This window comes from Ostrinia nubilalis, chromosome 18, assembly GCF_963855985.1.
Source record: "Ostrinia nubilalis chromosome 18, ilOstNubi1.1, whole genome shotgun sequence".
NCBI lineage: Eukaryota > Metazoa > Arthropoda > Insecta > Lepidoptera > Crambidae > Ostrinia > Ostrinia nubilalis.
The window spans coordinates 3,583,247-3,610,741 of record NC_087105.1 but is presented as its reverse complement, the minus strand read 5'-3'; the positions used below and the strand labels follow the sequence as shown (position 1 = coordinate 3,610,741).

The window sequence follows — 27,495 nt, the reverse complement described above, 5'->3', positions numbered from 1 at the left end:
AAGCTGATGAGAACCAAACCTTAAATAATATCTTCATAGTATAAAACTAGTATCATTAACTGTGGTACAAATAAATAACAAAACAGGGTCGATTCTAAACGAGTGAACAGCTTCTTGTAAGAAGTACAGACAACAGCACAAAGGCTAAACACCGTTACATCTTATGCAGTCTTTATTAGTGCTATTTTTCTATAAAAACAGCCTGATGTGCTGTTGACTGTACTAAGGAAGTCTTCAAGTTCTTTCTAGTCTAAGATTCTGGCTCCCCTCTGGTCACACGGGTGATGTGTTTGACCAGTAAGGGAAAGTGGTGTTCCTGCAGTGGACAGGGGTTGTAGGTGGAGCAGTCTCGACCGGCATGGCCGGATAGCATCGCGTCGTGCACTGCTGTGGCGTTCACCATTGTTGATAGCAGCTTGTTTCTGGAACAGAAACGTCAAATCCTTTTAAATAATTTTCTTCGGGTAAGGTTTAATTAAGTAGACGACAACGTGCGGGTACGGTGGTGATAGCTGGTGGTGACGATCCGTTTAGTGAAAAAATTTGACTAAATTCTGGTGATGGACGCTGTTCGTCTAGAAAATTTTGTGTGTTTTGAAGTGAAAATAAGCAAAATTCACTAATAGATTTCTGTAAACCAATACCTAACAATATTTTCCCATTTTTCCTATATCCAATTTTGTTTTAACTGAGTAGAGCCGCGAGATGAAGCTTTTTAATAAGAAATACCAGAAAGATATTCATATAATCCGCTTGGCCATTCCGGATTATAGACCGTATCCTCCATTTACCTCTAGAAAATTCTAGAAGGTCTGTAGTTTAGTGGAGACTAATGCCGTAATGATGAAGTTAGTCATACCTCAACACCTGGTCCCATGTCCTCATGAAGTCAGTACTGTCCGGCATCTGTCCGGTCCAGCAGGCCACTCTGAGCGCACATCCGCGCACGCTTCTGGTGTCGGACAGCATCTGGCTGGCAAAGTCTAGAAATTCGGAGTTATCGAAGTCTGCTACTTGGAGCACTGGAAAAGAAAAGTGGTTTAAAAAGTTTAGACTTCACCTAAATTGTGCAAGTTTTCCCTAATACCTAAAAAATTAAATTATTAAATATTATAGGTAGGTACTTAACATTGGATAACTTTTAGATAGAATCAAAATAATTCCAAATTATACAATGGTGGACGGCGGAGGCCGGAGGCCTACGAGTATGTTCAGCAGTGGAGGTTTTGTTGCTGAAGGCTGAAATGGTGATGATACAACGGAGCTTACAACGGAGCTTACAACGGAGCTTACAACGGAGCTATTTTTAATTTTATTCACACTGTGTTACCTCCTTTTTTGTTGAATGAAACCACCAAAAAGAAAATAGTAGAAAACTGTCGGCCATGCTTCCAAAATCAAACCCCGCTCTTGACACGAAAATGTCAGTCGTGTAAACGGTCATGGCGAACATCTAACTTTCGGGTTACAAAATAAAATTATCAGTGTCAAAAGTTATGAATATCTTTAAATAAAACGGGGCCGATATAAAAATATTCCGTAAGTATTTTTACAGATATTTTTTTTTTACTAAGACTGCTACTCTATTTGTTCAAAAGAGAACTAATTTTTATGTAAGTATGTTTATAAGTATGCATGGTTATTAGAATAAATAGTGGAGAAGTCTTAGATATAGTTTACTTTTACCCATTGTAATTAGGAGTTCATTACCTTAACTATTATACCCCATTACAAAACGAATTAAGCACCAAATATCAACTGCCTTTCCACTAGTTACAGAATTAAATATTATAGCAATTAATGAAATTTGTACCGAAGAAAGTAAAGACCAAAGGAAGTATTCTGACAAAAATATTGAACTCGGCAGGTCATGGAGCAAATGTACCTCATTGAGATATTCATAGACAAAGTGACGATATTCGCATCTGACGAAGATGAGAAGAGTGGAGCGAAAAAGAACCTTATTATCAAAATAAAGTTCGGCCCGAAGGTACAGTTTATCATCAAAGAGGGCCAGCTGGCTGTTAACGACGAAAACAAGGATGACATTATTGAATGCGATGACCAAGGCCGAAGAAAGTGGAGCAGAACCATCAGAGTCGGTAAATCTTATTTATTCCCATCCTATCCAGACACGGTGCTGATGATTCTAAGCAAGTTCCCTCTAGAACTAGAGGTATGGAACGACGACGCAAACGAAGTCGAAATTTTTGTTGGCATCGGCTCTATGCACTGGGATACCCATTTCTTCCATATGCTGAAAGAAACGTCAGATGCTTGCAAGCTTCATGAACCGCTTACAATCAAGCAGATTACGCCTATCTTTGCGGAATGCTGCTGCAGACAAGTTGGCGAGGTTGGCTTCATATTGCGATTGAGTGCGCTGGGTGAAGCTATTGTAACAGAATTCCAACAGTTGATGAAAGACCCTGACGCATTTGTCTTTAGAACTGATAAAGCACCTAGTATGTTCCAATGCAAGAGAATAGAAGGCGATGATCCTAACTTCTGTATGGTTGGCAGTCTTTATGAAACAACTACTTTAGAAGATCCAGATGTAGTAAACAACGCCCAAAAGAAGATTGAAGTATGTACTGAGCTGCAAAGCTGCGGTATGGGACAGAAGGGAGCAGATTATAAATGTGAAAACGAAGACGGCCAAGAAGAGCCGAAGAAGTCTTATCCCATTGATAAAATTCGCATGGGTGATATTACTGGTCCATGTGGCAATGCTAACTGCCCACTAGCTCACAAAGTGAGAACGTATATAAGAAACCTTGAGGCTTATAAGAAGGAAGCTTCAGGAGTATCCGGTACGAAGGATGTAACATCAAGAAAAATATGTGGTGCATGTGATTGCAAAGATGACAAGTGGCATCGTGACGAATGTCCAGAAATGCAGGGCAAAGACAAGGAGAAAGTAATGTGTTCTGGCTGTGGAGGCGTCGTCAATGCTGGAGAGACTTGCGAGGACAATAAAAGTAAAATGTATGGCACCGGGGCTACTCCACGTGGCAGTAAAACAACTATCGCTTATGTATTTAGCGTTACAAAAGTTCCGGATTACAAAGAGTCTATGTTTGGGAAAGATTTTGTCGTGGAAAATTTAACTACAAGTTATGATTTTCAAACCGGTGAGACGAACAAAGCGTCTACGAGTCAAGCGGTAAGGCCAACAGGCGGTTGCTGTTGTGCTAGAATACAACAAATGGCAGCATATCGAGCGCAAGTAAATAACGTGGCTAGTTCACCAAGCCTAAGAATGGCTCCCAAAACTGTTGCTTCAACTCCTAGTATACGTGGTCAAACTTCTAAAATTTATAATGCCGAGGTGAAAACTGCAGGTCCCAAATATTCTGTGTATAACTGTTTACAAATTGTTGAAGATACAGATTGCAAATGCAGCCCGCCTAAACCATCGCCTCCATGCAAGACATTCGATTGTGACTGTATCGCTGAGACAGCTAACATTGCTGCCAGGAAACAACATAAACCTTATTGTCCATCATTTAAACATAAAAGCAACTGTCCTGTCACTATGAAGAATGAGGATGAAGAGAAGAAGAAACAGGATGATGATGAAGACGAAGCAGAACCTTTGCCCTATGGCTTGCCTCCAATAAAACTCGGTCCATGTCCAGTTCTGGGTAGACCTTGCGCTTACCCTGACGGTTTCGCTAAAATGTACAAAACTGCAGCACTGCCCGCTTTACCGCCTAGCTACAGTGATGCGGGTAAAGTGTGCTGTTCTAAGGAATACGAAAGAATAAAGAAGGCTATCAAAGACTACATGAAGTATGAGAAAGATCACGACTACCGTTGCATAAATAAATTTAATGTCGACACAGAACGAAGATGTTGCGATAAGGAGCAGAGACTGCTATCTCTTATGGGCAGAGGTTGCTGTGGAGCGCATAAATTGGCTATACAAGAGAAATTTAAAGAAGAAAAACGTTGAACGCTTACGATTATTACCATTGACATTTTATTTTGTAACCCAAAAACAAATAGTGTATGTAAACATCCTATTACACTTTGAAACATCATCATCTTTTATTTATAACTTCTCATTTAGTAGGTATGTTTTGTTTATTTATTAATTAAACTTTAGCTAAGTTACATGATTTTCTGTAGAAAGTCCAGATCTAAATTAAGATGGGTGATGACGAAGAAAATGATAAGAAGAAGAAAAAGAAAAATGCTTCCAAGTACAACTACACCTTTGGTGATGTTCATCCTGGTACGCATTCAATTTTAAGTCGCTTGAAATGATTTTATTACAAGATGCTGAACATGTTCCAGAAGTGTTTCTTTGTTCTAGGTGTGTTGATAGGACACAAGCAATGCCTGTTCCGCAAGCCAGGCTATGCAGTGCCAGCCCACATGGGTTGGCTTTGGGACTCCCCAGATGTTCCAGGAATAAAGGTAATTTAAAATTTTGATCGTCACTTTCTGACCTTGATAATCTACGTATTTGTTCTGTTATCATCATGTGCATCATCATCATTAGCATTTGACCTTAGAAAGAGCTATTATTTTCCTATTTTTGTAGAAAATAATACCATCTAAGTAGTTACCTAACTATTTGCAAAAAGCAATTTCTTATGTTAACTTTCTAATATTTCAGCCTCGACGTGGCTGGCAACCTGGCGTAATAGGGAAAAGCGTGGCCAAAATAATGACATTCAAATGCCCACGTGGCGGCACTGACAAGGACAAAAACAAGAAGAAGAAAAAGAAAGGTAATAGACCAGGGGCGGACTTAGGGGGTGGTGATTCCGAACCTGAAGAGCCACTGGAACCCAAACCGACCCTCAAGGTTCAGAGGAAAGGCGATGTCTTTACTATTCAGGCAAGTTTAGTGTTTAATGATAATGAACTTTGTTTCAGTACAAAATGCTATGATCTTGAAACAAATAACGTAGTGTAACTTTGTATAACACAGTTCCGCAGGAAATGTTTCCAAAATCCGTGAGTCAATTAAAAAAAGTCGATAAATTGAGCTGACCAAACCAATCCAGTTTCAAATCAAGATTATCTACCTAGCGTTATTAGTAACCTGACCTGTTTTTGTTACAGGTTAACCCACTAAAAGATCTGACAGAAATCGCTCCAAACGAAGACCCTTACGTCGACTGCGACCCAATGGTTTTCAAGATCATCAAGAAGCGCAGCCCAGAGGAACAGGCTAAGGTCGAGGCGCGGAAGATGGTGAAGCTGAAGAAACAGCGAGACGCTGAAATAAGGAAAGCTCTCGCAGAGGCTGTGGAAGACATTTGCAAATGCGCGTACATGGACGTATTTTGCAATGATCTGACAGCAATAGATAAGGTGATAGAAAGCTGTCCAGCGTTCAAGGAGCCAGAATGCGTCTGCCAGGAGGAGTCCCTCAGTTCTCTGTCGAGTAACGCGACATGGGACATAGAATACACTCCACCATTCGGCTGCTTCGATTTAGCTCCTCGGAAGCGTAAGAACTTCATCCATGTCGAAACTCAGTACATTCCAGCAGATGCAGGGATAGTGGAAAGCCCTAAACTAAAATGCAAGAAGTCCTGCACTTCTGTGCCCAAACCCAAGAAGAAGGTTTCCAGAAGAAATTGCTGCAGGCCCCCTTGTCGTAGCTGACTTTTGAGTTGAAATTAATAGTGATGTCTTATTTATAAAAGTTGGCTCAGCTGATAAGTTTTTGTTGGAGGTTTAATAAACATTTGCAATAATTATTATCGATTTTTATTTTGAAACCTTTAATTAAGCTAACAAAGACACAACGATGATAGGTAGGAGATAAGTAGCTAAACTGTCTAGGCGACAACACTTAAGTAAAGTTACGATAGGTTTCACCTCTATAGGACCTTTTATACTTATCTATGTAGGCAGGGCAGTGCAGACAAATCATAAATTTGACTAGGTTCCACACACAATTACACAACTTACACTTGGCATATCTTCTATGAGGATAATCGTAGGCGTAGTTCTTCACCAAGAAAGGGATCAGCACCGTAGTGGCTATCACCATCACACCTCCCAGTGCGAGCGATGCCGGGTTGACGTTGATGGTTGGTAACCCCTGAAAGTTCAATTATTTTTTTTACTTCGTCGAGAATGCACTTGTCGTGAAACTATGAGAAAAATAAAGAAAAACTGTTGCCTAATTAAAGATTGAAAGTTAAAAGCCGATAAGTCCACTTTTTAAAGTAATGGATGCGAAATCCTTCACCCTTCTCCTCCAACCTCTAAGGCCTAGACGCGCACCAAGGTAAGGGCTTACGGTTGCTAGTTTTTAGGACTAAAATAATTTTTGAAAGCTTTAAATCAATGAATTGGTACAGCAGAGAGATAAACTCGAAAAGCTGTTTGTAATAGGATTACGTGGACGTGAAGATAATAAAAAATCATAAAGTTATAACTTCAAAATAAAATCATGCTTACCAATGAAGTGCCAAAATTTTCCACAGTTTTTTTCACTGGGATGCTAATAAATGGAACTGAAAAATCGAGGTCTATCTGCAAAACCAAAGCAAATATTGTAGGTATGCAAAAAAGTTTTAAAAAAATAGTAAAATGCGTAGTTTAACTCATATTCGGTTCGGCGTAACATTACAGCATTAAATGATTTTTAACTACATCGAAATTAATTAATGGTTTAAAAATAAATGAACATGTTTATTGCTACATCTATGTTGATGTTACAATGTAGAAAAAGATACATTAAAAAAAACATTAATTAACGAAATCGGCGAGCGCTATGTTATTAAAATTAAAACAGGAAGGGCTTTTGATTTGATAGTATTAATTTTTAAAATTAAACAAATGCACTCACCCTGATGTCATCATTAACGGTGTTGAATGTGAAAAACCTCGATTGTCTCGGTCCTCCCTTGTCACTGGCCACCACAATGAACACTTGAAAAAACACCAACCAACATTTTGCACACATATTAAAAAAATGAATTGTCTAATTTGAGCCAATAATGTGTATGGTTCTCGCACCAAAACGAAACGTCGTGTGCCACCATTTGTATGGTGTGTTTAGAGAAATAGCGAAGGAAATTATTATGCGTTGGTGCTGAGTGTTCCGCGTATTGTTCGTCGAGAAGTAGAAATGGTTAAGGCAGCTTAACGCCTTCCAGACTCGCTGGCGTTCGAGCTTAAGAAAGGTTAGAGACGGCAGCGAGATAAAATAGTACAATTTAACTAAGACAAATTCTGTGGCCTACACAATGTACTCTTGGGAGACCCTTGGGTCGGTGTGCAGTCAGCGTCAAATAGGTCGTGATACCCAAAGTTACCAAAAAGTTGAAAACACAATGACGTGTTGTGAACTTTTGACTACTTTGGGTTCCCAGCATGAACTATTTGACGTTGACGTTGTAGTTTATTAAAATAGCAATATAGTACATAGTACCTACCCGAATGAAATTGAATGATGTCGATTCAATTAAACTTTCTTCGTGTAAGTACTCGTTTAAAATGTGGCACAGTCAAAGCAGTCACGTAATCGAATCTATGAAGACCAACAAACTTTAGTAGGACCTAGGAAGAAAGCCGGCTTTTACCCGTGGTCCAATTTTCACAACTTGGGAGGGATATTTCTTGCAATATCTATGGCATACAGAAGTCTATGGACAGAATAAGTCGTATTATCTATTAATAACACCATTTTCACGGACAGCGCTTCAAAAGATGACTATTTTAAATGTAAAAAGCTTTTTGTTTTAGATTAAAACTGTAATTTTGACAAAATACTGTTTTCACTTGCGTTCACCTACTTACTTAATTAATAAATTGGAAACGGTCTTTGACTTTGCTCTTTAGAATAACTAAAAACTTTAGAGTAACTAAAAGTTAGAGTAAGTAGAGCCATGAAAATGTGCCAAGAGTCTTAAGCATGAAAATATAGAACTTCATAATAGGAGGTAGGTATTATAACATAATATTATGGAATATAGTGCTCTGGTAGTTAGTACGCTATGGAAAGATGAAAAAGGAACATTATAGAGTTGTCTCTTCACTGTTTGTCATTCTATAAAGTAGAATTCAAGAAACGATAATACCACATCTCGAATGGCTGAGTCTGGCCAAAACCTTAATTAATGAAGTTGTAGACTATACTTAAGTCTACGTCCAGTTCTAGCTCTACTATGAGTAAAACATAATTGTTTCAAAGTAAGTAAGAATTAGGAGAAGTAATAGCCAACAACAAATAGTTTGTCAGCACTTTGCTGGCGAAATAGAATGTAAACTGTTTTCTAATTTTTAAGTTTGTCGTTTAGTGAAACAATAAAATTACACGCCCTTGAGCGACGACAGAGCAATCAGAGCACACAAAATGTGCATTGTTTACATGTGTGTGATTTTCGTAATAAACAAACAGGTGCTTACCAAACTTTTTATCAAATAAAAATAGAAAACTTAACAATTTGAGGCATTCCACCAAAGCTTCAAAATCTGAGAGGGATATTATCTCCATACTAAATGAAAGGGATGAATCGTTTCCTTAGTATACTATACTATAGGTAATTTTCTTTACCTTTGGAAAACGCAAAATATCTCTATAACTAGGTATTTATAAAAGCGAAAGGTCTGACTCACTCACTCATCACCAAATCTCAGAAACTACAAGTGCTAGGGGTTCCTTTTAGAACGTAGGTGCTCACTAAGAACGGGTTTTACGAAACTCAACCCCTGAGGATAAAAAGGCCGCTAGTTTATTAAAACGTGTTTCAATGAACGCTACCTATTTACTTATTCTGCCGCTAATTCCTAATGATTAGCGTACAGGATGTAGTCGGATGTACACTAATTTGTACTTTTCCATTAAACTAGACCATTGTGTATCTTCCTGACATACCACGGCGTCGGTGACCAACATACCCTAATGCTTGCATACCTTCCTGCTTCGATGTCATCTCGAGCAGCCTGCGTGACGAATCGTCGTCGAAAGGGTTATGTAACTCCTTAGTGCCACACATGGGACAATGGTATTTCCTCATGCGATTGTTCAGGGGCAGGCTTCGGAACGCCTTCTATATAGCATAATGCGGATGTTGTGGACCGGCCAGTGTGTCCAGGGAGTGAAGATGAGAGCCTGTTTACTTTTGGTGCTGGTGGCGTTTGAGGCAAAGGCGGATTACAGGAGCGATGGGTAAGGAGCTGTATTTTTGGAAAAGTCCTTAGCTTTAATTACAATATTACGTACGTGTAACTTCGTATTTCGATCAGTCCTAAATGAATCACGAAATGTGGTAGTGATCCACAATATACAGCCTTCTTCAAGGTCCAAAATCAAAGACATGTTTTAACTTTTTTAGTGAATGTCCAGATTTTTAGTTTTTACTACAGTAGTTACTTAGCCCTTTTAGTCCGATACTTCTTGATTAATCAATATTGGCCCTAAGTTTTAAAACAACAGCTAAGTAAATAAATATGCAAATGGTAGATGATCACAGTCCATAGCCTTGATTTCAGGGGGTTCCTGCCGAGCGCCGGGTACCGCACGGAGGACCAGCTGGCCGAACCCTCTGCGAGGGTCGAGAAGGGCGACCGCGACAGCCAGCCGGAGAGGACGCAGCGCTTCGGAATCTCCTCTTACGGGAGCACCGGGGGGCAGGTAATAAGGATCATCATTCAAGATCGGCAAGACTTGGAGCGAGATCAAACACATAGCTCAAGACCGAACGCGATGGAGGACTGTTGTGGACGCCCTCTGCCCCATCTAGGGGACATAGGACCATAAGTCAAGTAAGTCATTCAATATTTCAGTCAGGGGACGTTGCTGAACATTGCCTATGATATCCAGACTGGCCGGTTGACAGCTGCCTACAAGGAAACCTACATACAAAGGACGGACATAGCGTCAAAGCTTGAGCAATCTCTTCTAGACAACCCTGGGAGAGGACAGTTGAATGAAATGAAAGGGCAAGGCGGATTAAGATATTTAAAAATATTCCATACTTAGTTTTTTAAGTTTTCTATTATTTTTTCCAGGGAGGCTACGGTAGTTCAGCGCCAGGATTGTACGGACCAGTGAAGATCGACCTGGGAGGAGTGCTAATCGGGTCAATCCTTGGCTTCGGAGCTGTCATCATTCTGCCCAAAATTATCCACGCATTGTCATACGGCTATGGCGGCGGTTACGGTCGAAGTAAGTTGAATTTGAAGAAAACGGTAATTTTATTCTTCATTGATGTCTTTTAGTCTCGTAACAAGACAAGACGAAAACAAGTTCGAAGTTTCAAGCGAGTGAGATATTAATTTAGTGTCAAAAAATAATATTATGGCAGTCATTTTTATTTCTTGTTTATTTTGATGTTTGGTGAGATTCAGGGCATTTTCAACTTCTGTTAGAGCAGGATTTACGTAACACAGTAACTTGGTAGTACCTACCTAATAGGTGGATATTAAACTACTTACACGAATATTTTTTTTTTCAGTAATCCCATTAATGGGACGTCCATTAATCTACGGGAAAGAAGGGAAACCTAAAAGCTGTAGGACTGGACTGTCCCCCTGTGGTGTTTACTAATATTTATTTATCATTTTATTTCTTAGGTCTGGAGACCGACATGAGTCAGATATCAGACATGCTGAACAAGCTCGACGAGACGCTCAGCCGTTACAACATCGACTCGGGCGCGTGCATGCAGCGGCTGTCGTGCTCCTACGTGCAGCTCGCCAACGAGAACATGCTCGCTGGGAACGCTACTGACTTCGACGCGTTGCTGTCTAATTTGTCTAAGTGAGTTTAATCGGGTCCCGTACGTAGAGGCGAAGGTTGATTTAGCGAAGTACGTTTTGGCGAAAAACATTCATTGTGGTACGCTGGAGTGAAAGGCCACTGAAGCGAAACACTCGCGGCCTAAAAAGTACCTACTTTTGCTGGCCTAGGAGAGCTTAATTTTGATTTTATTTTTGATCAATGACATATAATAACAATTTAATTTCATGAAAATACCTACATGTTATTTCGTACATTTTTACCTAGGTCAGCAAAAGTACTTTTTCGGCCGCGAGTGTTTCGCTTTTGTAGCCATTCGCTCCAACGTACTACCATGAATGTTTTTCGCCAAAACGTACTTCGCTAAATCGACCTTCGCCACTACGTATGGGACCCAGCTTAATCAGATGACTTCATAAAAGCAGCAGGAAGGCGCTGGAAGCAAGCCGCTACCAACCAGGAAATCTGGAAAACATTGGAGTAGTTATTATGGTCAGCGGTGGACGTCCTGTGGCTGAAATGATGATGCGTTGTTATACTTGGCTTTAATAAGCATTTCGAGATCGAGACACTCATTTGTCCCCGAATTCGTTATAAAAATAACGTACTTACTTAAATCAAGCTTAATGTAACTAAACCAGATTCATAAAGTTTGCAATCGTTTATTAAATGAACTTAACTCACCATTAACGAACTTTTTTTGCACTTTCAATTATTTTGCTCAAATTAACATTTTTATTTTTCAGCAATTCATTTGTTCGACGTATGTTGGACGGCACCGCAATATTCGAGGCTATCTCCGCCGGTCGGTCCATGGACACCGATTGTCAATCTCTGTATCCCAAGTGCAAGATGGACAAGAAAACTGTAGTAAAGATTCTAACACAGCTCGTTCCTTCCTAAAGATGTGCTATTTTAAGATAATTTTAAATAATAAAGTTATGAAATGCATTTGAATTTTTATTAAAAGTATGGATATTCTGTAGCCAGGTATTTTATGAAACAGAACCTGATAAAAAGCTTGCTAAAAATGTTTCATTCCAATAAAGCTTCATGCAATATTTGTCTAAAACCAGTGTAAATTTTTTTATGAATGTTAGGTACTAGTTAAGTATAAATAAAGAAGCTGGGCTTACCTTGAGATTTAATAGTTATGTGGCAATAATTTATTGCGCGCTAACGCGGTCTTCTCAAATTTTGGAAACGCGTTACACTGTTTTGTTTTATTTGCTCATGAACTTCATAATCCACAATTTACTTATTAAAATTTGCTCGCTAAAAACGAAATCAAAAACAAAACGAAATTGTAAATCATAAAGATTCACTTTCCCGCCAAGAACCGACTGGTTACTGAAAGTTGGTTAATCGAAACAAAGTTCGAAGCAATTTCGATTATGTTTATTGCAATGCACAACACTAATGTACATGAGCTATAGAGCTCATTATTATGGCAACATTGATTAAAAAGTTAGGTGATCCGTCATTCATTCAGAAAAGTCATTCATTCTACAAATTATTCATTCATCTATCATCTTCCAGCCAGTAAATTTTTCATGAGTTGCGGATGATGTGAATGGATGAAAGAAACCATCATTTTTAAGATTAGGAGCTAATTTGGATTCGGAGAACTTTTACAAACCCGTTTGTTACGCGTTAAGTGATGGCTAGCAATCAAGAAATCACAGGCCCAGTGTCACAGGAGGACATAGAGGCGGCAGAAAAATTGAAAAATGAAGCAAATGACTATTTCAAAAGTGAGTATTTTATATCTATTTGGTATGCAAATAAGTTTGCTGTTGTATAATTAAGACATTATTGAAAACCCGATCGGATATCGATTTTCGTGACTGAAATAAATTGACACGTATAACCTCAAAATTTCAGAACAAAATTACGATACCGCAATCGAGTTTTACTCGAAGGCTATTGAGAAGAACCCTAAGAATGCGGTTTTCTACGCAAATAGGAGTATAGCGAATTTGAGACTTGAGAATTTCGGATATGCCTTGACTGACGCCTCTAAGGCCATAGAGTTAGACCGATCCTACACCAAGGCGTACTACAGGCGGGCTGCGGCTCACATGTCCCTAGGAAGGTACAAACTAGCACTTAAGGATTTTGAATATGTAAGTATGTACATTTACCCTTTGAATAAAATAAGAGCTATAATAACTGCAGCAGTGAGTGAACATAGAAACTTGTTGTTTGCGAATGATTTTGTATATTTTGTTGTGAATTTCCTGTACCCTTAATCACTGAACTATTTTTAGTGTAATTCTAACGATTTGGCCATGAATTTGTTAATACATGAATTATTTTATTATGATATTGTTAATTGATTGTGAAATAAAAATATTATGCAATAATATAGTATTGCATGTCAGTTTGGTATAACATTTTAATGGCATTGTTTTTACATTGATTTGAAACAATTTTAGGTAACCAAAGTTAGGCCAAATGATCAAGATGCAAAAATGAAGTATAATGAATGCAATAAAATAGTTAAGAAGATCGCCTTTGAAAAAGCCATTTCTGTGGATAAAAAGGAAGTGAACATCGCAGATAGTATCAACTTGGATGCTATGAGTAAGTATAATAAAGTAATACAGTCTGATTTAAACTATGGCAGCTAGAAACAGTAGTACATAGTCACTGCACAGTACCACAATATTAGGCAATATCAAGCTATATTTGGGACTTGCATAAGTGCCCTAGAAAGGGCCTATGTACTGAAAAAACTATTTGAATTAGGTATCAGTGGAGCAAGTGGGGTGAAAAATCCTCGCATTCGCAGCTAATATCTGAGCCACCATTAAGTTTCATCAGACTGTACATTATTAAATATTTGTGACTTAACATAAAATTTATCTATTTATATGCTAAGCTCTTTTAGCAGGACTGTTGCTTACTGATTTTTTTGTGTGCTCTGCCTAATAGTCCAGTCAATAAAGCATTATAGATGGAAATCTGTAGAACACAATTTCTGACTTCAGGACTTTATTTAGACTAGTTAGGAGGTGAACATAGCAAAAGTCCCCGCCCTTAGCCCTTGAGCCGGCGGGGAGAGGGGGGTTTAAAGGTGCCACTTTTCGGTTTTTCGCTTAATCCTCGAAAACTATGCGTCCTAGTGACATGACTACTATGGACTAAAAAAAGAATATTCAATTTGCTACAGGTGAAATAGTCAAGTTTTTTTATATCTTGTATAGTTTTCGCGGCATCTGCTCTAGAAGGTCTGTAAAATAGGAAATTTTATTTTAGTCTTACATGTACCCATCAGGAGAAAATCGACTAAATCAACATTGAGCAAACATTCTAGACATCCGGGAGCATGTTTAGCCTAATTCCAGGGAGGGGACTGCACTGTGCGTATATTTAGACGAACCACTTTGCGCCACATTTGACTCCTCATCACTCAAAAACTACTGTGCATTAACACTTCAAATTTGGCTCATGTGTTGAGTCTTGCAAGATATACATCAGCTTCAAATTTCATAAATATGCCTCAAACGGTTCTTTAGGTATTGACGTCCAAAAATCTACATGTCTGACCTATAGACTAAATTCTAACCACTTCCAGATGACCTCGAAGGTTCAAATTTGGCATCTTCTGGATGCCAAAGGTTGTTATGTAAATACAAAGGAACAAATAAAAAACCAGTAATTTTTAACATGTCACAGGTGATAGATAGATTTTAGTGTCTAAATGACGATTTTTGAACGTCAATACCTAAATAACCGTTTGAGGTATATTTATGAAATTTAAAGCTGATGTATATCTTGAAAGTCTTAATACATGAGCCAAATTTGAAGTGTTAATGCACAGTAGTTTTTGAATGATGAGGAGTCAAAAGTGGCTCCAATTGATTCGTCTAAATATACGCACGGTGCAGTCCCCTCCCTGGAACTAGGCTTAACATGCTCCCGCATGTCTATAGTGTTTGCTCAATGTTGATTTAGTCGATTTTCTCCTGATAGGAACATGTAAGACAAAAATAAAATTTCCTATTTTACAGACCTTCTAGAGTAGATGCCGCAAAAACTATACAAGATATAGAAAAACTTGACGGTCTCGCCTGTAGCAAATTGAATAAGCTTTTTTTGGTTCATAGTAATCATGTCACTAGGACGCATAGTTTTCGAGGATTAAGCGAAAAACCGAAAAGTGGTACCTTTAAACCCCCCTCTCCCCGCCGGCTCAAGGGCTAAGGGCGGGGACTTTTGGTATGTTAACCTCCTAACTAGGCTAAATAAAGTCCCGAGGTCAGAAATTGTGTTCCACGGATTTCTCTCTACACCGTCGTTAAGGCATTCATTGACTGGACTATAACATAAAATTATTATGTGTTAAATTACCTATGATCTTTTATCTATCTTTATTTGTAAAAAAATAGTGAAACTACATAATTATTCATACATTACATATTCTAAAATTAATATAATTTAAAAATGCTATTTTGAAAAATTACTTAGCTAGGTATAATGTGTATTATTCATAATTAGTCAACATAGTAACAGCACTGGTGTTGAGCTAGGCAGTTTTTATCTTAATTTCTGAATATATTATTTTTGATAGTTTTATAGTGTTGGACTAAATGAGATTTTATATTTTACAGTATAGTCTGTTTTACTTTAAAAAATTAAGCATAATCATGAGAATGTGGTAGATTACAATACTATTGGTACTAAAGATTTATCAAGCTTATCACTGATTTTGTTCCGGTACACTAATTGATAATGTTATCAATATGTATGATAATTTGTGCTTAGTCCTTCTTGTATTATAGTTACGTACGCACAGCAAGTGAATTGAGTTTTTAATGTTTTGTTCCTGTTTTTCTTGTTTTCGTGCATCAAACTCTGACGAGTTATTCTGTATGTAGAATATTTTATATCATTCAAGATTTTGATAGTCAAGTTTTTGTGTTTTTTGTGGAAAGTTATCTATAATACCTACTGCAGCAAAGTTAACCAACGAGTTTGATTATTAAATGAGTATTTACAACAGTAGTAAAATAATGTTATTGTCAGTATTAATGTGTAATATTCTTACTGTATGTTTCAAAGTATAATCTACGAATTTCAAAAACCTTGGCCCTCACACACAGCATATCAGACTATATCGATGGCTCCTACGTATAAGGGCGAAACTGCCGCTTACGCCTTTTTCCAATTATTTAAGCAATGATTTCACTTTGCTCTAATCTATAACATCAGTATGAAAAAAAAAATTTTTTTCCATTAGATACAAAATAAAATTTCAGGCAAATAGGCGTATGTGCAAAACTACGCCACGTATAAAGCCCAATCATACGATTCGTCAATCTATACGAGTAGTTGCTTACATAAACATATATTTTTTATAATCCAAATCTTAAACAAAGCCATGAAAATATTTAGCAAATTGTTTTATTTATAAATTATGACACATTATATAGTTATTTAATTTTTAGCGTTAAGAGTCGCATCTCAAACTAATTTGAAAATTATAAATAACTTGAAAAAATCGAACTGCCTAAGGCATCGTGGATTCAATTCCCGCCTTAGGCAATTCGATTTTTTCAAGTTAATTATATTTCTTAAAAATATGACACATTATGTTAAAAGACCTAACTAAATCTCGAGCACAGTATATGGGCGTATTTGCGTTAAAACGTAAAACGGTACATTAAACGACTTTTTCTAACTGATTTATTATTGATATAGCACATGATAACAATTAAAATAATTACATGCATAAATAAAGAGAGTAATCGCTTAAAATATTATATTTACGTTGTCATTTAAGTCTCTTTACGTTGAACAATATACATGAAATTATAGAAATATGCCGACGTAAAAGGGCAATGCGTAAAATCTCAAAATATATAAGAAAAATATAAAAATTGATAACAGCAGTAGCAAAAGCATTACATGTTAAGGCTAAATGCGAAATTTCATTAAATTCGTTTTAGTAGGTCAGAAGATATGACCCAAAAATATGGTTCTGGCCACTAAAATGGCTCTCCTGTAAAATTTACTTTTTTCACTTACGCCAGTATACGTAGGAGCCATCGATATGCCTTTGTTTTAATTGTCTGTATACAATATTCCACTCTGCAGTGGCCATTAGATTTGACAAGCGTAAATTGAAAAAAAATCCATGGCTACTAAAACAGCCTTGTTGAGGAAAAATGTATGATTTAGGGTTTAGTAACATAACTTTATGAGTTCATAGTTCAATTTATATGAATTAATTTGAATTATGTGTTCAACAGCCATAGAAGACGAATACGAAGGTCCCGAGCTAGAAGATGGCAAGGTCACACTCAAATTCGTTACCGAACTTATGGAATTTTTCAAAACACAAAAGAAGCTTCACAAGAAATATGCTTACAAGGTTTGTTTTATTATTTTAATCTTTAATAATATAACTGCTTCAGTTTTTAAGTCTTTTTAGTGTATTGGCAGCCTCGGGCCGGAAGGGGTAGTGTGGGTAGACCTCCTACTCCCACTAGGTGAACCGACGATCTGGTGAAGGTCGCGGGAGTATCTAGAGCCGTCTCTAGATACTCCCGCGTGTGCGTGCAGTGCAGGACCGGTCGTTATAGAAATCATGGGAAGAATCCTGTGTTCAGCAGTGGATATTATTTGGCTGAAACGAACGAACTAAAGATTTATTCGCTTATAACGATGGTCACATTACCCACATGTCACTCCTTGAGTGGGGATGTTTGTATCTTTTTAATCAACAATAAATTGAATATACTTATACTGCTGTGATGACTTATGGCTCGGAAACGTGGCCCCTCACTATAGGCCTTATACAGAAGCTCAAAGTTGCACAGCGTGCTATGGAGAGGGCTATGCTCGGTGTTTCTTTACGAGATCGAATCAGAAATGAGGAGATCCGTAAACGAACTAAAGTCGCTGACATAGCCCGACGGATCAGCAAGCTGAAGTGGCAGTGGGCAGGGCACATAGTACGCAGAACTGACGGCCGATGGGGCAGCAAGGTTCTGGAATGGAGGCCACGTACCGGAAAACGCAGCGTGGGACGTCCACCCACAAGGTGGACCGACGACCTGATAAAGGTAGCGGGAAGGCGCTGGATGCAGGCCGCTACCAACCGTGCGATGTGGAAGTCATTGGGGGAGGCCTATGTTCAGCAGTGGACGTCCTGTGGCTGAAATGATGATGATGATGATGACTTATACTGCTTGTACACCGTGATGGTTCTTGGCGAAGTATTATTTTTTAAATTACACAAACGAAGCTGCAGGCTTTTGCTAGTTACTTTCCCTAGGCGCAGACCACCGACTTTTAGTTGGCCGATAGTTGGGTCGGGTTAATCAGTATGGAGATGTTTGAAAATACGCACATTACACTGATTTGGTATCGGCCGATTCTTCATACAAATTAAAATCGGGCTCAACTATCGGGCAACCAAAAATCGGTGGTCTGCGCTTAGGCTAAGATGGTTTTCTGTATAAAACAAATCAGAAGATTATTTTTAATGTTTTTATTTTCAGATCTTAATTGACGTTAAAGCGTACCTCCAAGAGCAGCCCTCACTAATCGACATTAAGGTCCCAGACGATGCAAAGTTCACAGTCTGTGGAGACATTCACGGACAGTACTATGACCTCATGAATATATTCAAATTGAACGGTCTGCCTTCGGAGACCAATCCGTACCTGTTCAATGGAGACTTTGTGGACCGAGGATCCTTCAGTGTGGAATGTATTTTTGTGCTGTTCAGTTTTAAACTGCTGTACCCTAACCACTTCTATATGTCAAGAGGTAAGAAAAGTTAATAAAGTACTCAGTACAAGTACTTAGCTTATCAATAACGATTAATTCTACAAGTGCTTTATACGCACAGTTAATTTAATAAGAAACGCTTGTCCACCCTTTTCACTAATAAGTATTGCTATAGTATACTTTTGATATGTATATTCACTCAGCCATTTACTTATGTTTTCAGTTTGCCACTCGGTTCTCATTTTGATTAATAAATTGTAGTGCCATGTCATTGTTTGTCAATGATTTTTATCTATAAAACTTTCCATTGTATTAGTAGCTAAGGCTTGTTTCACACATACTATAACCACGCCATAGCGTCGCAACTTGGAGCGCTTTAGATCTTTCTGTAAACTCATTTGCATTTAAAGTAAATCTATATTCTATAAAAGCGAAAGGTCACTGATTGACTGACTCGCTCATCACGAAATCTCAGAGCGTAGGTGCTCACTAAGACGGGATTTTCCAAAATTCAATCCCTAAGGGGGTAAAACGGGGTCCACGCGTACGAAGTCGCGGGCGGCCGCTACTAAATAAATAAACTAAAAGTGGTCAAACTGTGGTACCATGTGAATAGTGCCAGATTGTTTTCAGTTTTTGTTTAATATTTGTATCAATAAGTATAATAATAAGTGGTATAAAATTCCAGGCAACCACGAAACCCGGGACATGAACCGCATGTACGGTTTCCAAGGTGAAGCGTCTTCGAAGTACAACTCTCAGATGGCTGATCTCTTCACGGAGGTGTACAACTGGCTGCCCCTGGCTCACTGCATCAACGGACGGGTTATGGTCATGCACGGAGGACTGTTCTCGAAGGATGACGTCACGCTCGATGACATCAGGAAGGTGGATAGGAATAAGCAGCCGCCGGAAGATGGTAAGCTATCATGCTTTGTATAAAGTATCTGCAGTGAGGATTAAAAGAAACCATCTTGTTGTTGACAGCTATTCATCCTCACCCGTTCACTTCACACTGTAATGCCACATAAGCGTCAATATGTCCACAACAGCGTAGCGTATGCAAGTGTATGCCTGCTTGCGGCTTACATACGATACGAATGCGCGTTTAGTACGTTATGCGCTGTGGACTGTAGCACTTAGTAATTTTTCTATGTCACCGTACCGATCCTTCGACAAATAAACTTTAGTTAAGAAAGAAAGAAGAAATGTTTATTCAGTATCATCGACAATACACTTAACCTACAACAATACTTAAAAATTATTTAACAAGTAATTACTATGATACTGTAAAGGTCAGCATGGTGTCGTAGCATCTCAATAGACAGTAGACAATGCCCTGGTCTTCCGTGGACACCCAGACAAGGAAAGCACTACTAAGTTAGGCTTGATTTCCTCCTACGCTGACGTCGGTCGCGTACATCGGTCGAGCGTACGAATAAACACAATGTTCTATGAAGCACCGCACTGTAACGCCGTCGTCAGCGGCAGATGATTACATAGAACTAGTGTGTAATCGTGCGCGCCGCTGACGTCGTTCACCGATGTCAGCCTAAAAGGAAATCAAGCCTTAGGAACCATTGTTTTTTTTCTTGTTTTATGTGATATGCGATTATAATAAAGTGCTTATCTTTATTCCCCAGGCATAATGTGCGAGCTTCTCTGGTCGGACCCGCAGCCGATGGCGGGGCGCGCTCCGTCACGGCGCGGCGTCGGCTGCCAGTTCGGGCCTGACGTCACGGCCAACTTCCTGCAGAGGAACAACCTGGACTACGTCATCAGGAGCCACGAAGTCAAGAATGACGGCTACGAGATCGCCCACGACGGGAAGTGTATCACGGTCTTCTCTGCGCCCAACTACTGGTCAGTATAGTTGCCAACTGCTGGTCAGTATAGTCGCCAACTACTGGTCAGTATAGTCGCCAACTACTGGTCAGTATAGTCGCCAACAGCTGGTCAGTATAGTCGCCAACTACTAGTCGGTATAGTCGCCAACTACTGGTCAGTATAGTCGCCAACTGCTGGTCAGTATAATAGTCGCCAACTGCTGGTCAGTATAGTCGCCGGCTACTGGTTAGTATCTTCACAACTACTGGTCAGTATAGTCGCTAACTGCTGGTCAGTATAGTCGTCAAAAGCTGGCCAGTATAGTCGCCAACAGCTGGTCAGTATAGTCGCCAACTACTGGTCGGTATAGTCGCCAACCACTGATTATTATACTGGTTATTATAGTCGCCAACAGTTGGTCAGTATAGTCGCCAACAGCTGGTCAGTATAGTCGCCAACTGCTGGTCAGTATAGTCGCCAACTGCTAGTCAGTATAGTCACCAACTGCTGGTCAGTATATTCACCAACTACTGGTCAGTATAGTTGCCAACTACTGGTCAGTATAGTCGCTAACTATTGGTCAGAATAGTCGCCAACAGCTGGTCGGTATCATCGGTATAGTCGCCAACCACTGGTTAGTATGATCAGAGAATGATGCTCAAAATAGACCATTTGTGTGGTGTCAAAACTCCACCAATCAACTTACGTACTTTTAAAACTGTCCAAACGAGACCTCCATAGATTTTGTATTACGACACAAGCTTAGTCTACTCAAATAAACTACTTTTTTCAACTTTGAATATTTATGTAGTGCACCTTCATGACGTCATGTAGTTTCATGATTGTTGTTTGTTTTGTTTCAGCGATACGATGGGTAATCTAGGTGCTTTTATCACAATGAACGGCAAGGACCTCAAACCGAAATTCACCACCTATGAGGCAGTGGTAAGTAAATAAATAACTTGATTTCCCTTCATTTTACATTAAAAATTATTGTTTTCAAAATAAAAACTTTAACCACTAGTGGCACTTATGAACATCAAAAAGCAGTAAAATAAGGTAGCCCTTAAAGGGGCACTTTTGGAACCAGAGGTGGAATTGTGTAAAGCAATCGTAATCATCTGACAGTTCATATCGTACGATTATTCTGTCAAACGCTTTGTTTAACTGTGGGTCTAGTCAAAATGCCATCGCAAACCAATATGAAGTTTTCACTAATGTCAGTCGCCGCGTCACCAGTAATTCGATTCGATCGGAAAATGGCAGCCAAAATGCACATTGAACCACCAACGACGCGGCGATATAAAAGTTCATTCAAAATCGAATAAAAGTTAAAAAATGTCTATGACTTTGCGATTGTTTTTACTTTTTTTAGCTTTTTTTTTTTTATTTGTTTCTTCCTTCTTTCTGCTCTCTGTTTACGTCTATGCTTCGCCGTCAAACTAACTGTCAAAACGACATCGCGATACGGATTTGTCAAAACAGCCTTAGGGTGGGTTGCACCATCTTAGTTTAAATTTGACAAACGTCTAAAATCTGTCAAACTCCATACAAAAAACACCGGTTAACGTCATAGTTACGGTCAAAGTTAGGTGGTGCAACTCACCCTATTGGTTTTCGATCGAATCGAAGCTTATCACCGGGGTTTTAGTAATCGCAATGAAAATGGCGGGTGTTGCGATTCGATTCGATTTTGATTGAGTCTTAAATGCATGTTGGCTAAGCCTTTGTATGGAAAATTTCAATCCAGTCTTTCGATTATCGATAGGTAGGGCTTTGCGATTCGATTTTTTGCCGTTTGACTAAGCCTTTTTTGTTATCGACCTCTTTTGCGATTTGTTTATTTGTTTGCGACTGGTTTGCGATGGGTTTGCGATTTTAAAGTGCGTTTTGACTAGACCCGCTGACTTTATCGTACGTTATGAACTGTCAAATGATTACGATTGCTTTACACAATTACACCTCAGCTACCTAATAAAAGCTATCTTATTTTTTATGGAATTTAAGAACTAAATAGGATACTCCATAATTTAAGTCTTGATCTGATGAATCATTAACAAACAGTAACATTTTTCTCTCAACAGCCACACCCGGACGTGAAGCCGATGGCTTACGCGAACTCATTTTTCAACATGCTCTGCCAATGATGGAAGCGGGCCCGCGCCCGGGGCCCCGCCCGCGCGCCCCGGGGCCCGCGCCCGCGCGAGTCGCTCAGCTCGCGCGGGCCCCGTCCCGGCCCTCGATCCGCGGCCAAACGCAAGATGCGCCGGATCCTCAAAATGGTCGCCAAGCGCACGCGGGACAACGCCCAGGGATGGACTTAGGGTACTTAGTTAATCCGATTATAATGGATGTCGACGGTGAAGTATCGATAAATATCTACACAATTTTACAGAAGGCGAATAAAATTAATTTCGTAGGTAATTCTAATATTTTGATAAATTTTTGAATGTATCATAATTGGGTTGCGAAGGTTATGGTATTTTGGAAATATTGCATGTACCCTATTTTGAACACGAATATGCAATCTATACTAATATTATAAATGCGAAAGTAACTCAGAACTCTGTCTATCTGTCTGTCTCTCACGCCTAAACCACTGAACAGATGTTGATGAAATTTGGCATAGAGATAGTTTGAGTCCCAGGAAAGGACATAGGATAGTTTTTATCCCGGTTTTTGAAACAGGGACGCGCGCGATAAAGTTTTTCTGTGACAGACAAAATTCCACGCGGGCGAAGCCGCGGGCGGATAGCTAGTGTATTATAATTGGGTTGTGAAGGTTATGGTATTTTGCACATATTGTATGTGCATAACCCTATTTTGAGCACGAATATGCAATAAAACAAATCGCCAAAATGCCAGTTATTATTTGTTGATACTTCACCGTCGATATGTAATATTACGTTTTCCAAGTGACTGACTGTGAGTTTTGTGACGGTCGCCGTTTATGTAAACCGTTTTGCGTAATCTAACCAGTTATACTTTAAAATAAGTAAAGCCAGTATAGTTACAGTGACTGGCCAGCAATGTTCGATTAATTATGCATGCCGTGTCTTGTCATTTTGTTTTAAATTCTAATTATTCCCCCGTTAAATTGAATGTAACTTGCGAAGTATTTTCGAATGGTCAATTCTTGTAGTTGTTAAGGTAACACAAGTGAGTGTTAGTTGTAGCCCCTCAGTCCGTCACTGAATGACGCCCGCATCCAAGGTGCATACAAAAACGTGAGTAATAATTAATGCTCAAGTAATGTAAGATAAGCCGAAACTAAGCGGGGTAGGTATTTATATACCATGGGGTTCTCCTTCCTAACGCAGTGTTTCTTAACTTGTGGACCATGGACCCCTGGGGGTCCATAGCATATGTATGGGGGTCCATAGCCTTAGTGGACCCTTTAACAATCATAAATTAAGCCACTAAAAGTTTTGTAATCGAAGTTAAATGCTGCTTTTTTATCAAGGGGGTCCTTAAAATTGTGCTTGATTTTCTAAGGGGTACGTGGACGTGGTTAAGAAACGCTGTCCTAACGGATATTTTTCTAGGACAATATAAATGTAGCGCGGCCGGGACCGACTCATCGCCTTACAACGATCGTTTATTTTTATTTTGTTAACCTCCCGCGGTGCCGTTGCAGGGAAATGGTTAATTATGTAAGTTTGATAAAATTCTAATCGTTAAAATATGGGTAGTGAGGTAAACAACTGAAAAATAAACACGATTCCCCTCCCACAGTCATTTAGTATGGAAATGTCATTTTAATCCAGAGTTCATCCCAGGTGTAACTTTTTATTAATATGGGGGAATAAGTTTATTTTAATTTGAAGATTTAAAAACTGTGCGCTATATTTTAATGCAACATTAATCGCGATTTCCATTTTATTAAGTTATATTATTATTGCATTTATGATTTTTTCATAATATCATATTTATCATGTTTTTTAAACTTATCTTCAGTCAGTTACATTTTGAACCTTGATGCCATGTGAATACAGTTTATAAAAATTAAATAATTTTGTCATTTCCCTGCGACACAACTTTTTCTCCCAATCGCACTCGTTTGCTTTAGCGGGAAGCAAATGTTTTGCGACTACATAATTTCTTGTACATTCTAGTTTTAAGTCTTAGAAATATGTAATTGTCATTATTATTTACAATTTGCATACGCATTTTTTTCTGGCTGCATCATTAGAGACAAATAGGTTGGTTATCTAAAGCCCGGTCTCTGAGCACGTAGAATTTTGTCCAATGACCCCAGGCTACCCATCCTTATCGCTCGCGCGTAATTATGTAGCTGTTGCTTGCGCTCGCACACTCACTGCGGGCGCCCGTTGCACAGTCGTGACAGCAATATAATTACGCGCGAGCGATAAGGATGGGTAGCTTGGGGTCATTGGGCAAAATTCTACGTGCTCGCAGACCAGACTAAACTAAACATTATTATTAAAACTAAAAAAAAATGATATCAACATCACATTTATTCACATCAAGACAGCAATAAAGTTGAGTAAAATTGAGTTTTGAGTAAAATACTGTCGCAAAATCGCATTGATTACAACTACGTTAGATGTAGTGTGTGGCTTGATGTGCATCCACCTTTAAATAATTATGTATATGCATTTAAGAGTTTAGTGCAATAGTAGTCAATTTTATGCATCGAATGTCGTTTTGCTTTTATAAAATACACAAAACCAGCGCAAGCATTTTACATTGTAAAATAAAGCATTTACTACCTATGTAAAATAACAAGGCACCTCAAATACGTACCTAGAAGTAATGTATATTAATCTTTAACCATAATAACTCTTGTTTTTATTTACTTGTATGACTTATGTAAATGTATGATGCAGCCAGAATCAAGGGGCATTTATTTTTTGTGTGAAAAGTTTACTTTTCTTGAATGTTACGACCCCTTATAGTGTAATTACGTTGCAATCACGCCATAATGAATTATTTTTGTTTATTTTTTGTGTATTAGAACAAATTTTAATTTTTCAACCTTATACATCACTGCGATGTAGATTTATAAGATATTAAAACTGTATATATTATGATTGTTTAATTATGCGATGAACCTGTTTGAAGTCGATTACGCGCAGCGCGGCAGTTTTAATTTAACCCTTTAACGGCCACAGCATTTTTCAAATATTTCTTTTCAAAAGTAAAGTTCACAATATGGTGGAAATATAATATAAGCCCTTCATAAAGGGTTAAATAAAATAGCCAATCTGCGTAAGCGCCACTCAACGATCGTGAGTTGCTATAATCGACTTATCTGCATTTATCCCAAAACTTTCTGCTCACTATTACCAAAACACATTTACACATACACACACACACACACTCAAAATCTTTTAGGCACAAATCGAAGATTTTATTATCAATTTTCAGGAACATTTCTTGGTCACCTTTGCGACTAACATCACATTCCCCAATAGTTATACGCCTCTGGTCAACTCATACACACAGTAAACATTTTACAATGAATTTCTCGTGCTATAAACAATTTATTCTGACATAGCATTGCTTTTTCACTGCCATAAAAATATTTCAATATGGCCGCCATATAACGCTGTTCGGTTAGTGAAAATAAGTAAATCACTATCTACGCGCTGGATAGTCCATATAATAATAGGCTAGTTTCCTAAAAAATTTTTTTTAGTCCGTCATGTTTAATATCAAAAAATATTGGACACATATATTTTTATTTGTCAATCTAACAAATAATTACATAGTTATGGTGCGTTGAAGTTCCGCACGACGTCACAACGTGCGGCACTTTTATGCAAGCATTGACGTCACGGGCCTCTTCTTATGAACTTTGGCGCGCTTTATCTCTTTAAATTTTCATTAGTTTGAAAAAGTGAAAAATACGTGTAGAGTATTTTTTGATAAGTTAACTGACGGACTAATTAAAACTTGCTTTTTGACCCAGGAAACATCCCCATTATAATCAGTACCCTAATTACTAAATTCACCATGCAATAGTGTGGCGAGCCTTAATAGTCAATGTAATAATAGTTAATGTAAGAAGACTGTCAACGCATCACGCTTTCGTTTATTAATTAGGTATTAAGATTCGTTTCAATATAATAATAATCCACTATTCTATGACCAAATCCATGTCGACATTTTTTCTCGTGTACCTGACCTTTTAATTTTGTTAATGTCAACATTTGTACAGAAAATCACTCCTGTCAGTTTTGTTTTTAAATTAATAATAATAATTTTAATTATTGAGTTAATGATTAAACTAGGAATAATGAATTTCACATCAACTAATTATACTATAGATACAGCTTCAAAATAGTGTTTATCGTATTTATTAAGAACCGTCTGAAATAAGTCACTCATGCGCATGTTTGACATAAGGAGCACAGACAATATTCATATAAAATAATGTAAGTATACATAAACTGATATTGTCGATTGCAAGGATACAATCCATATTGTAAGATTATATTAATTGAGTATTTAGGTACTAATGCAATATTTTACACGCCTTGTATTCTTTTAGACATTTCTAAATCTAGCTTAAGTTATGTGTGAAATCACACTCAAGAACAGATTCAGACCTGTGATTGGGCTTAATTATGGGTACAACTTGAGTTTTAATCGAGTTTTGAGGCGTTCGAAATACGACCTATTATTTCTACGTGGATCTATGCCCATATACAGGAAAGGCGATTGCCTATATTGATGACATCATACTTTACATGAAGTATCGAAACAAAGGTCAAGTACTCGGTTAATTATCTATCATCGTTCAGAGGGTAACGGTAAGTGAGCACCAAACCAGACCAGGCATGATAAGTTAAATGCTCAAAGCATAAGTTTTGGACTCGTAGGTTATAATGAATTATGTTTAAAGTGAGGTATGTAATCGCGCCATTTTGGATTGCGCGGACGCGACGAGCCGAGCATATCAGACGATGTAGATAGGTTTTGGTGTTGACTTTAATTAATAAATTGTTAAATTTGTACATCAATGTTTTATTTATCTCCCGAAGGATAAACCTATGGGAGCGCGCGCACGGGTGACTTTTTGTCGCTGCGACAGTATTATCCGTGATAGTATATGTGTTTCTTTTACACCTCTATAGAAGGAAGGAGAGATACTGTCACGGTTACAATTTAAGTCACGTGCGCGCGCGCCGGTGACTATGAGTTGATTATGGTTTTCAAATTGGTCGTTAGCAGCGCGG

General features: G+C 38.3%; 4 protein-coding genes across 7 annotated transcripts; 3 read left to right on the top strand and 1 right to left on the bottom strand.

Annotated features, from left to right (window-relative positions):
- Positions 1–65: 65 nt before the first annotated feature.
- Positions 66–7,094, bottom strand: LOC135080520 (uncharacterized). 2 transcript variants are annotated; one of them, XM_063975162.1, is made up of 5 exons: positions 6,824–7,094; positions 6,433–6,507; positions 5,938–6,070; positions 860–1,022; positions 66–422 (listed from the first exon to the last, which is right to left on the bottom strand). In XM_063975162.1, exons 1-5 carry the CDS (start codon positions 6,938–6,940, stop codon positions 251–253), a joined length of 660 nt encoding a protein of 219 aa, XP_063831232.1. In that variant the 5' UTR covers positions 6,941–7,094; the 3' UTR covers positions 66–250. The 2 variants fall into 2 exon arrangements, with proteins under 2 accessions (XP_063831232.1, XP_063831234.1); XM_063975164.1 differs by lacking the exon at positions 6,433–6,507.
- Positions 1,383–5,721, top strand: LOC135080519 (uncharacterized). 2 transcript variants are annotated; one of them, XM_063975161.1, is made up of 5 exons: positions 1,384–1,539; positions 4,135–4,240; positions 4,322–4,425; positions 4,628–4,852; positions 5,080–5,721. In XM_063975161.1, the coding sequence occupies exons 2-5, from the start codon at positions 4,156–4,158 to the stop codon at positions 5,626–5,628; spliced, it is 963 nt and encodes a 320-aa protein (XP_063831231.1). In that variant the 5' UTR covers positions 1,384–1,539; positions 4,135–4,155; the 3' UTR covers positions 5,629–5,721. The 2 variants fall into 2 exon arrangements, with proteins under 2 accessions (XP_063831230.1, XP_063831231.1); XM_063975160.1 differs by lacking the exons at positions 4,135–4,240; positions 4,322–4,425; positions 4,628–4,852; positions 5,080–5,721 and adding an exon at positions 1,868–4,046 and having other exon boundaries at positions 1,383–1,539.
- A 1,794-nt stretch (positions 7,095–8,888) lies between the features above and the next one.
- Positions 8,889–11,627, top strand: LOC135080367 (uncharacterized). 2 transcript variants are annotated; one of them, XM_063975014.1, is made up of 5 exons: positions 8,889–9,148; positions 9,460–9,613; positions 9,991–10,147; positions 10,555–10,741; positions 11,467–11,627. In XM_063975014.1, exons 1-5 carry the CDS (start codon positions 8,982–8,984, stop codon positions 11,621–11,623), a joined length of 822 nt encoding a protein of 273 aa, XP_063831084.1. In that variant the 5' UTR covers positions 8,889–8,981; the 3' UTR covers positions 11,624–11,627. The 2 variants fall into 2 exon arrangements, with proteins under 2 accessions (XP_063831084.1, XP_063831085.1); XM_063975015.1 differs by having other exon boundaries at positions 8,890–9,148; positions 9,472–9,613.
- A 595-nt stretch (positions 11,628–12,222) lies between these two features.
- Positions 12,223–27,273, top strand: LOC135080504 (serine/threonine-protein phosphatase 5). The gene is made up of 9 exons (XM_063975139.1): positions 12,223–12,474; positions 12,605–12,846; positions 13,159–13,306; positions 16,978–17,099; positions 18,232–18,502; positions 19,152–19,382; positions 20,107–20,326; positions 21,154–21,235; positions 22,375–27,273. The coding sequence occupies exons 1-9, from the start codon at positions 12,381–12,383 to the stop codon at positions 22,435–22,437; spliced, it is 1,473 nt and encodes a 490-aa protein (XP_063831209.1). The 5' UTR covers positions 12,223–12,380; the 3' UTR covers positions 22,438–27,273.
- The last annotated feature ends 222 nt before the right edge of the window (positions 27,274–27,495 follow it).